This window comes from Vipera ursinii (assembly GCF_947247035.1).
Source record: "Vipera ursinii genome assembly, chromosome: 5".
NCBI classification, from domain to species: Eukaryota; Metazoa; Chordata; class Lepidosauria; order Squamata; family Viperidae; genus Vipera; species Vipera ursinii.
Genome location: NC_139518.1, coordinates 82,783,140 through 82,793,925, shown reverse-complemented (window position 1 = coordinate 82,793,925; position 10,786 = coordinate 82,783,140). Strand labels below are relative to the sequence as shown.

The window sequence follows — 10,786 nt, the reverse complement described above, 5'->3', positions numbered from 1 at the left end:
TCCTAAGAAAGTTGACTTTGCGTGATGTCACAAACCCATATTTTAATTTAGTACAGGGGTAGGCAACCTTGGCTCTTTTTTGACTCGTGGACTTCAACTCCCAGAATTCCTGAGCCAGCCAGGAACATGGAATTTTATTCAGCGACTCTTCACTTATAGCGAATCCTAAGAAAGTTGACTTTGCGTGATGTCACAAACCCATATTTTAATTTAGTACAGGGGTAGGCAACCTTGGCTCTTTTTTGACTCGTGGACTTCAACTCCCAGAATTCCTGAGCCAGCCAGGAACATGGAATTTTATTCAGCGACTCTTCACTTATAGCGAATCCTAAGAAAGTTGACTTTGCGTGATGTCACAAACCCATATTTTAATTTAGTACAGGGGTAGGCAACCTTGGCTCTTTTATGACTCGTGGACTTCAACTCCCAGAATTCCTGAGCCAGCCAGGAACATGGAATTTTATTCAGCGACTCTTCACTTATAGCGAATCCTAAGAAAGTTGACTTTGCGTGATGTCACAAACCCATATTTTAATTTAGTACAGGGGTAGGCAACCTTGGCTCTTTTTTGACTCGTGGACTTCAACTCCCAGAATTCCTGAGCCAGCAATTCTGGGAGTTGAAGTCCACGAGGCATAAAAGAGCCAAGGTTGCCTACCTCTGCTGTAGACAGAAATCATAATGACTTATGCAACAGTACCAAGGTGATCCAAACTGAAATCTCCTAAAAGTTCTTTGCATTGGGAATTCCAGTTATCCTGATCTCAAGGTTTGGGGGAAATGATAGGGTTGAAACCACCTTTCAGAAGGCTTGTAAGGTTGAGGCCAACTGTATCCTGGAAAAGATCATTCCAAAGGGCAGGATCACCAAGGAAAAATAATTCCTCCCGAGTCACATAAGATGACATTCTTCCAGTATGGAGACCTGGAGTATATCCTCTCTATGGGATGGGCAATAGCCTGGAGAACAGGCAAGCCTGCAAGGAATCTGGTCCTATACAGGCAATTCTTGACTTACAACTACAACTGAGTCCAAAATTTCTGTTGCTAAGAGAGACATTTGTTAAGTGAGCTTTGCCCCATGGTACGATCTTTCTTTCTTTCTTTCTTTCTTTCTTTCTTTCTTTCTTTCTTTCTTTCTTTCTTTCTTTCTTTCTTTTCTTTCTTTCTTTTCTTTCTTTCTTTCTCTTTCTTTCTTTCTTTCTCTCTCTGTCTCTCTCTCTCTCTTTCTTTCTTTCTCTTACCTCTTCCTTTCTTTTTAAGTAAATACCTGCATTGGTTAAGTTAGGAACACGATTGTTAAGTGAATCTGGCATCCCCATTGACTCTGCTTGTCAGAAGGTTGCAAGAGGGGATCACATGACCCCGGGACGCTGTCATAAATATGGGTCTCTTGCCAAGAGTCTGAACTTTGATCATGTGACCATGGAGATGCTACAGCAGTCATAAGTGTGAAAAACGGTCCTAAGTCGTTCCTTTCAGTGCCATCGTAACTTGGAACGGTCTCTAAATGAACTCTTCTAAGGTGAAGACTACCTGTATCCCATGTGGGAAGTAACTAAGGCATGGAAGACCCCACCCCCAGTTCAGGAGGTGGCACAATTGATGCACAAGAATGATTTTTGCCAAACTGCCAGCTGTCACCAGCTCTTCAAACAGGAGGTGTCGATGCAGGAGAACCCCCAGAATGAATCCAAGCAAGGCAAGGCAAGACCGCCCAGATTTAAGAGAAGAACCTTTCTAGTCGCAGGCTCCATTACACCCCCAAATTCACAGCTACTTGTTTTTGGTAGAGCCGAGCCAAAGCTTTTCCAACAATGCCTTGTTTGTGGAAAATCCCAAATTTAAACGCTGGCATCTCCAACTAGGATTGACACTTGTAAATCCTGGACCTCTAATCTGATTTAGGACACGGAAACTATCTATGCCTCTCTTCCTGGAATCTAGTACTGTTTCCCACCTCCATAATTCCAAACACATTTAAAGAATAAACAATCTTATGTCAGTTTATTCAGAAAGAAGCCACAATGAATTCACTGGTGCTTGTTCCCAGTACATTTATTTATGACTGCAGCCTTTTGTTAAATAGGGATTATTCCCAAGAATGTGTGCAGACACATGACTGCAACTTGATTGTAATTTCAGTCACTTGCATAACAAACTTGATTAGCTTGACTGATTGATGCTATATTACAACAACAACAATAACAACAACAACAATACAGGGGGGTTGTGTGTATTTTTATATAAAGAAGCCATGCTCAAGAACAATACTCTTAGAATTTGATAAAGCAAGGAAAAGGGTACTTAAAAGGATTGTGGGATTGTTTTCTTTTTAAAGAGATATTGGTACATGTGTTCATTATGGAAGCAAAGCATATCCGTTAAGGTAGAAGTCTCTTGATCCCTGTTCCCTGAGGGACAAATTCAGAGCAGTGTTTTGAAGGATCTTTTGTTCTTCTATAGAAAAAGTAACAGAGTTCCTTATTTGCTTCTAATAAATTGGTTGCTACATTGGTCCAGCTGGAACAAATGGTTGGCAACAACTATTGCTTGCATCGCAGAAGAGCACCTGAACTGCATTCATTACTTGAAAATGGCAACAGTGCAGGCATTTTATCTAGCTTCATCTCTAGAACAATATCTCCCCAATCAACAAGGAACCAAGGCAGCTCTAGTCCAACAATCCAGCAATAGATTGAGGAGGATCTAGGACAAATAGACGTGGCCAATTAGACTTGGCCAACTCACTATGGCCAACTTGCCATGGCCAACTCACCATGGGACAACTTGCTGGGGGGCAATCCAATGCTGTATTAATTATTTCATTCAGTTACTTTTATTATTGGTGACCACATTTTCATTGAAATTATTGTAACTCTTTGAGTTACAAAAGTCAATTGCTGGATTGACTTCTATTTTATTATTACTGGCCTTGGTTCTGTTGAAATTAATTTAACTTTTATATTTGTTGAATTGTCCTGTGGTGAGTTGTCCCATTCTGACTCAGGAAAGCTGAGAGAAATTATTTTGTTCTAGGCCAGGGATAGGCAACCTTGGCTCTTTTATGACTCATGGACTTCAACTCCCAGAATTCCTGAGCCACCATGGCTCAGCTTGAAAACCTCTCCCTTTTCCCTCAGCATGGCTGGCTCAGGAATTCTGGGAGTTGAAGTCCACGAGTCATAAAAGAGCCAAGGTTGCCTATCCCTGTTCTAGGCTCACAGTGGTCTGTTTGGGAATTCCTTGGTTAGATAGTTATCCTGTCTACAACACCAGACAAAATAGGAGGAAAAAAGAAACATCCATCTCAACTAATTTTGGTTGCTATCAGATTGTTAGAAATTGAATAATTTATGACATATGTTGAAAGGCACCTTTGTAGGGTCTTCTGGCTCATGTGCCAAATGGTGGGCAAGGGGGGGGTGTTAAAATTTCCCTGGACTTGAATGAGTGAGTGCCATTTGCTCTTCTGATTTTCATTAGAAAATATCTTGGGCCAGATGTGCCCATTTCTCAAAAAACCTAGATGAATTTATGGGCAGAGAAATTCTGTGAATTTGTCCAAAGAGAGGAGAAAAGAATATCTACAGAGAAGAAAATGCTGCTAGGTGGTCTTTCCCCCAAGGAAAAGCAGTAAAAAAAGAGAAAATAAAATCTTAAAGTTTGGCTTGGCTCTAATTTTTTCTGGATTGGGATATAAGCTATTCACGCTTACTTAACTGCGTACTTCAATAGGAGTAATTGTCTCACACAGCTGGGGCTTTTATGAAAATATACATAATGATTTGATATTCATGCTTATTATATATTTGCCAAAATATACAAGATACCAAGATGAGTTGCTTTGAGTTGATTTTTTTTAGAATACAGTAGTTTGCTGAGCCCATTTTTCTGAGATATTTATTCCACTTCCCAGTTGCCTAAAGTTTTGAGATTTCCTGATATTTCTCCATCCTAATACTAACCCGATCCCCATTTATTTACTTATTTATTAAATTTACATACTTCGTCAAGATGGTCTAGGTGCCCTAGCTCAGAGGTCACCAACCTTTGTTGGTTGGCGGACCGGAGGAAAAGAGAGGGGCAAGCATTTTACATGCGTGCATGCGCACGGGGGCTGCAAGCATGTGTGCACTGCAAATGCCGCGGGGCTAGCACCCACATGATACTTACTAGCTCTGCTCCGTTCTTGCGTGGCACAGTGCCTTGTTTCTGCGCCCTGCGGTGCGGCAGCGGTCCGTTTTTGCACCCCACAGCATGACAGCATCCCATTTTTGCGCCCTGTGGCGCAGTGGTGGCCCATTTTTGCACCCCATGGTGTGACATCAGTTTTGCACCCAGCGCCTGTGGCGCTAGCGCAAGTGAGGGGGTCTCTGTCCCGTGGCCCAGTGGGCAGTAGGTCACGGCCCACTACCGGGCTACGGCCCACAGGTTGCTAGCTGGTCAAGGGGGTCCAAGGTCCCTTCGAACTCTCTTCTTCTGTTATTCTGTCCTTGAGGTAACCAGTTAATGGCTGTGAACATCATCTAAATTTGCAATGGAGTGATCATCCCAAATCACAACTGGAGGCTTGTTTATCTGCAACCACTCACACAGATGTCCCTCCACCTTCAGGCAAAAGATAGTTTAAAAAACTAGGCAGGTCCACACACCCTTAAATGTTAACAAACTTTCCCTTGATAGACATTCTAGAGAAAGTAAGTTGTTCTGTTTTCTCTGAAGCAACATCTCCTGGCTAGGGAAAAAAAAAACATCAGTTGGGAATGACCAGGTCTACCTGTGAAGGTCCAATTAAATTGACTTATTGCTAAAAAGCCTACCCCAGGAATCTTCTCAACTAACGGTTTGCACCTGCTTGGAATTGTATTAAAGGGTCAAAGGAATTCAAGGGCTGGAATTAGTCATTTTGTGGCTATGTAGGGACGCAGTGGCTCAGTGGGTTAGGATGCTGAGCTTGTTGATCAGAAGGTCAGCAGTTTGGCGGGTCGAATCCCGAGTGCCGCGTAACAGAGTGAGCGCCTGTTACTCGTCCCAGCTTCTGCCAACCTAGCAGTTCGAAAGCACGTAAAAATGCAAGTAGAAAACTAGGGACCACTACGGTGGGAAGGTAACAGTGTTCCGTGCGCCTTTGGCGTCTAGTCATGCCGGCCACATGACTACGGAGACGTCCTCGGACAAGCGCTGGCTCTTCAGCTTTGAAACGGAGATGAGCACCGGCCCCTAGAGTCGGAAACGACTAGCACGCATGTGCGGGGGAACCTTTATGTATCTATGTATATGTATCTATGTATATATATATATACATAGATACATAGATAGATATAGATATGGATATAGATATAGATAGATATAGATATGAATCTTTGGTCATTCGGGTTTTTCCCCGCGTAGAATTGAAGGTGTAGGAGCAACGTTTCGACGGAATCCCATCCGTCATCCTCAGGCTGGTGGCTTCAGCTTCCTTCTTCTGGGAGAAGCATGTGGTAGTGGCTGTTTGATATAGATTGATATAGATATATATTATTTACAACCATCCATTTAGTGACTTTTCGAAGTTACACGGCACTGAAAAAAGTGACTGATGACCATAACCACACATATGACCATTGCAACAACTTCACAACCAAGTGATCAAATTTTGGATCTTTGGCAACTGGCATGTATTTACGAAGGTTGCAGCATCCCAGAGTCCAGTGATCACCTTCGGCAACCTTCTGACAAGCAAAGCCACTTAATAACTGTGTTACTAAAAGCCAGAGTCACTTAATAACTGTGTTACTAACTTAACAACCGCACCAATTCACTCAACAACTGTGGCAAAAACGGTTGGAAAACGAAGCAAAACTCATTTGAACAACTGTCTGGCTCAGCAAATGGAAACCTTGGTCTCAACCGGGGTCGTCAGCCGAGGAATACCTGTATACACTTAAGCAGGGGTAGGCAACCTCGGCTCTTTTATGACTCATGGACTTCAACTCCCAGAATTCCTGAGCCAGCCAAGCTGGCTCAGGAATTCTGGGAGTTGAAGTCCATGAGTCATAAAAGAGCCGAGGTTGCCTACCCCTGCACTTAACAAACAAGCATTTCGGGTGGTTATCAGAGGAAAACGTTCGGGAAAGGCTGCATTAAGGTCGGAGTTCCTGCCTTTTTTGCTAGACGGAACGCGGGCAGGTAGGATTCCACGAGCCTCCTCGGCGACCCTCGAGGCAGCGGCGCCAAAGAAAGCGCGGGAAAAGCGCAGCCTCCTTCTTCTCTCCAGCCTCCGGACGACTTTGGGATTTTTTTTCCCCCCCCCGACGGAAATTCTCGGGACCCTTCGACGTCGGCGTCGTCCGGGCAGGAGGCGGGTCTTGGCTCCGGCCTTGGCCATCATTGGCAAGCCGGCCGAGCCGCGTTGAAAGCGCCACGTGCAATGGAAAGTCCTCTCTCGGCGGCGCTCCCGGGCGAGAGGGGAAGGCGGGAGGTCTTCCCAGCCCCCCCACCCACACCCCCGCTCCGTCGCGCGGGTCAGGTTGCCGGCCTGGCTGTCACTCAGAGGAGGTCGTCCGGGAGCACGGGCGGGCCTCCCCGTCTGTCTCCCTCCAACTCCCCTCCCCTCCCCGCGGCTCTCCTCAGCCTTGCAGCGGGGAAAACGGCGCCTCCTCCGCCCCCGGCCGTTTTGCCTTGCATGGAGGCGACGCGTCCCGGCTCGGGCTCAGTGCGCTGCCGGGAGGACCAGCTGGCGGAGTGGCTCCTGCTCCCGCGGGGCTTCTGCTGAGAGGCCAGCCGGCTCGGCGGCGGGAGGCGAGGAAGGAAAAAAAAGGGAAAGAAAGAAAAAGAAAGAAAGAAAGAAAGAAAAGGGAGAGAGAGAGAAAGAAAGAAGAAAAGAAAGAAAGAAAAGGAAGGGAGAGAGGGAGAAAGAAGGAGAGAGTGAGAAAGAAAAGAGAGAAAGAAAGAAAGAAAAGGGAGGGAGAGAGAAAGAAAGAAAGAAAGAAAGGGGGGAGAAAGAGAGAGAGAGAGAAAGAAAGAAGAAAAGGAAGGGAGAGAGAGAAAGAAAGATAGAGAGATAAAGAAAGAAAAGAAAGAAAGAAAGAAAAGGAAGGGAGAGAGAGAAAGAAAGAAAGAGAAAAGGGAGAGAGAGAGAAACAGAGAGAGAAAGAAAGAAGAAAAGGGAGAGAGAGAGAAAGAGAGAGAGAGAAAGAAAGAAAAGGGAGAGAGAGAAAGAAAGAAAAGGGAGAGAGAAAGAAAGAGAGAGAGAAAGAAAGAAAAAGAAGAAAAGGAAGGGAGAGAAAGAGAGAGAGAGAGAAAGAAAGAAGAAAAGGAAGGGAGAGAGAGAGAAAGAGAAAGAAAGAAAAGGAAGAGAAAGAGAGAAAGAAAGAAGAAAAGGAAGGGAGAGAGAGAGAGAAAGAAAGAGAGAGAGAAAGAAAGAAGAAAAGGAAGGGAGAGAGAGAGAAAGAAAGAAAGAAAAGGAAGGGAGAGAGAGAGAAAGAAAGAAAAGGAAGGGAGAGAGAGAGAGAAAGAAAGAGAAAGAAAGAAAGAAAGAAAGAAGAAAGAAAGAAAGAAAGAAAGAAAGAAAGAAAGAAAGACGCAGCGAGCTCCCTTCGCGTTCCGGAGAAGCAGCCGCGTCCGAAGGACCAACTCCCCCCCTTCTTCTCCCCCCCCCCCGGCTTTCTCGCCTGGCCGCGCTCTGGAAGGGCCGGGAAGCGCGCGGCGACCCCCCCGGATGGATCCTCTCCTCTTCTATGTGGCGATGCTCTCTTGGGTGGTGCCTCGGCGGTGCTGGGCAGCCTCGGGCAGGCAAGCCAGAGTGCAAGGTAGGAACGGCGGCGCCCGGCTCCCGGGGGGCGATTGTGGAAGGCGGCGGGGGGGGGAGGAGGAAGAAGGGGAGCGCCAGGCTGGGGCTGCAGGGACGCGTCCCCCCAGGACAGGCGCCCCGGAGAGAAGCCGGCTCGCCCCGTCGGCTGCTGGCGCGGCTGGTAGGCTCGGAGCCGGGTAGAAAGAGCCTCGGTCCAAGCCTTGGCGAGGAAGAGGCTCTCGTTGCGAGCTGGGGACCAGGCTGCGAGAGGGTTCCGTTGGGTGGCAGTGCGACTCTGCAAAATCAAATCTGTTTAGCTTCCCCGAGCGAGATGTGTAACTCTGCTACTGCTTTTCAGTTTAGACGTTTGGTCTCTCTCTCTCTCTCTCTCTCTCTCTCTCAGAGAGAGAGAGAGAGAGAGAGTTGGAAGGGACCTTGGAGGTCTTCTAGTCCAACCCCCTGCTCCTGCAGGAGACCCTATACCAGACATGTCAAACACAAGGCGGGGGGTGGGGGTGGATCCTGCCGGTGAAGTGGTTTCATGCGGCCCGCGAAGCCATCCTGGAAACAGTGAGGGAACGGCCCCCACTGCCTTGGCCCTGGCCCAGAGACCCTCCTTCTGCCAGAGACCCTCAGATCTATCCCACTCCTGCCGAGGCCCCCATAGGCACCCTTGATGCGAACGATGTAGAGCTAGCCACGCCCACCCAGTAGGCCATACACACTCTATCCACGCCCACCCAGTAGGCCACGCCCACCCTGGCCATACCCACCCGGCCCCCTGAGGGCAACTGCAATGCTGATGCGGCCCTCAATGAAATTGAGTTTGATACCCCTGCCCTATACCATTCCAGACAAGTCTCTTAAAAGCCTCCCCTGATGAAGGACCCATAACTTCTGAAGGCAAAGCTGCTCCACTGGTTAATTGTTCACACTCTTGGGAAGTTTCTCTTTGATTCCAGGTTGCTTCTCTCTTAGATTAGTTTCCATCCATAGAACAGAAGAGAATGAGTTGGAAGGGACCTTGGAGGTCTTCTAGTCCAACCCCCTGCTCCTGCAGGAGACCCTATACCATTCCAGACAAGTGGCTGTCCAGTCTCTTCTTAAAAGCCTCCCCTGATGAAGCAGCCACAACGTCTGAAGGCAAAGCAGCTCCACTGGTTAATTGTTCACACTCTTGGGAAGTTTCTCCTTGATTCCAGGTTGCTTCTCTCTCTTAGATTAGTTTCCATCCATAGAACAGAAGAGAATGAGTTGGAAGGGACCTTGGAGGTCTTCTAGTCCAACCCTCTGCTCAAGCAGGAGATCCTGTACCATTCCAGACAATTGGCTGTCCAGTCTCTTCTTAAAAGCCTCCCCTGATGAAGCAGCCACAATTTCTGAAGTCGAGCCGCTCCAACTGTCAGGAAATTTGTTCTCAGTGTCAGGAAATTCCTCCTTAGTATTAGGCTGGATCTTTCCTTGACTCCGTTACAAAGCTCCCGTGTATTGAAAATGCCCAGTATTGGTCCAAGTTACTTCTGGGACTGTCTCACCCCACAAGGATTGGCCCGTATCACTCATGCCGGCAGAGGAGGCATGCTGCGGGTCCCGTCAGCTTGATTATTCCGGTTGGCGGAGTCCAGGAAGAAGGCCTTCTCAGCTGTTGCTCCTGCCCTCTGGAATATCTACCTGTCATTGAAAAAACTGCCTTTTCATGTTAAGGACAAATTGCCTCCTACCTGTGCACTACTTTCTCTGGATCCTGCATGCCTTCCTGTCCAGATGATGTGCAGGATATCTCTTAATCCCAGTAGATATGGAAACAGTTCCCCATCTGCCACATGTTGCTAATTACAGTGATATTTGAGCTTTTCTTTGCAACTGGCCCCCAGATTTCTAGGCACCAGCTTCCCATTTCATGCGGTGTCTGATCTGCCCAGCTTTAGCTTTCCTGTTTGGAAACTGGAAAGGAAGACAGGACTTGGTGGAGCAGTGGGCTAATGCCTCCTTAAGTAACACCAGCTGCCTGCAATTAGTGCAGGTTCGAGTCCCACCAGGCTCAAGGTTGACTCAGCCTTCCATCCTTCCGAGGTAGGTCAAATGAGGACCCAGATTGTTGGGGGCAATAAGCTGACTTTGTAATAATGCCACTTGAGGGGCCCCCCGAAAGCCCTAATAAGCAGGCATATACGTAGAATGAAGGCTATTGCTAAGCACATTGATTTGTGCTTCTTAGATTGTAAGCCACCCTGAGTCTTCGGAGAAGGGCGGGATATAAATGGAATAAAAAAAAACTTTTCTTCTATTACAAGGGAGAAAGCAGTTGCCCATCTTTTAAAAATCCATCGTCTGCCTTGCGACAGGCACGAACATAAAGAGTAGGTTTAAATTTGACCGTTGATGGTTATTTTTCAGCCCCTGTCAGTCTGATTTTCTCACTAGTGTCAAACTTGTTTTTAATAAACACAATAATAAACATGCTAGACAGGTTTATGCTGGACTGGCTAGTTTGTTGCAGATACAGTAGATCTCATTTTGGAGATCTTTGTGGTGGTGTCCTGACGTGGAAGTCAATAGGCTATAAAGTAAAATAGAATACACAGCAGGAGTTTTGCAGCATACCAATCAGAAGAACTTTGTTTGTAAAGAGAACTCTGTTTATAGAGAAACATTGCTTGATCATATTAGTATGTATTATTTAAATGTATTATGTGTAAATAATTTAAATATTTAAATGTGAGGCTGTTAATCTTATTTTGACACATGATGTCTACCCTAGCAATAGTTTTCCGGGGATGAGAAGCTGGAAACTGTTCTGGATTCTATTCCAAGACTTTTCAGTTATCTTGTTATCTTGCTGAACCATTATTTCATTTCAAGGGATTTCTCCCTTTTGGAATACTTACATTATGTGTTACTTGGGTTTGGTTACAGAATGAATCACTTAGATGCTTGGTGTCAGCTGCCCATGTAAGTGCCATCGATGTGTGTCAGCACAATTCTCTTCTGCTGTGTTGAACATACTGT

General features: G+C 46.3%; 1 protein-coding gene across 1 annotated transcript in view; it reads left to right on the top strand.

Moving 5' to 3' along the window:
* Positions 1 to 7,567: 7,567 nt before the first annotated feature.
* ADAMTS14 (ADAM metallopeptidase with thrombospondin type 1 motif 14) overlaps positions 7,568 to 10,786 on the top strand; it is a gene marked incomplete at its 3' end in the record, with an annotated part of 81,131 nt that continues 77,912 nt past the window's right edge. Inside the window, exon 1 of the mRNA XM_083364902.1 lies at positions 7,568 to 7,796. Coding sequence (XP_083221028.1) covers positions 7,706 to 7,796 — 91 coding nt within the window. The 5' untranslated portion in view covers positions 7,568 to 7,705. The remainder of the gene's footprint in view (positions 7,797 to 10,786) is intronic.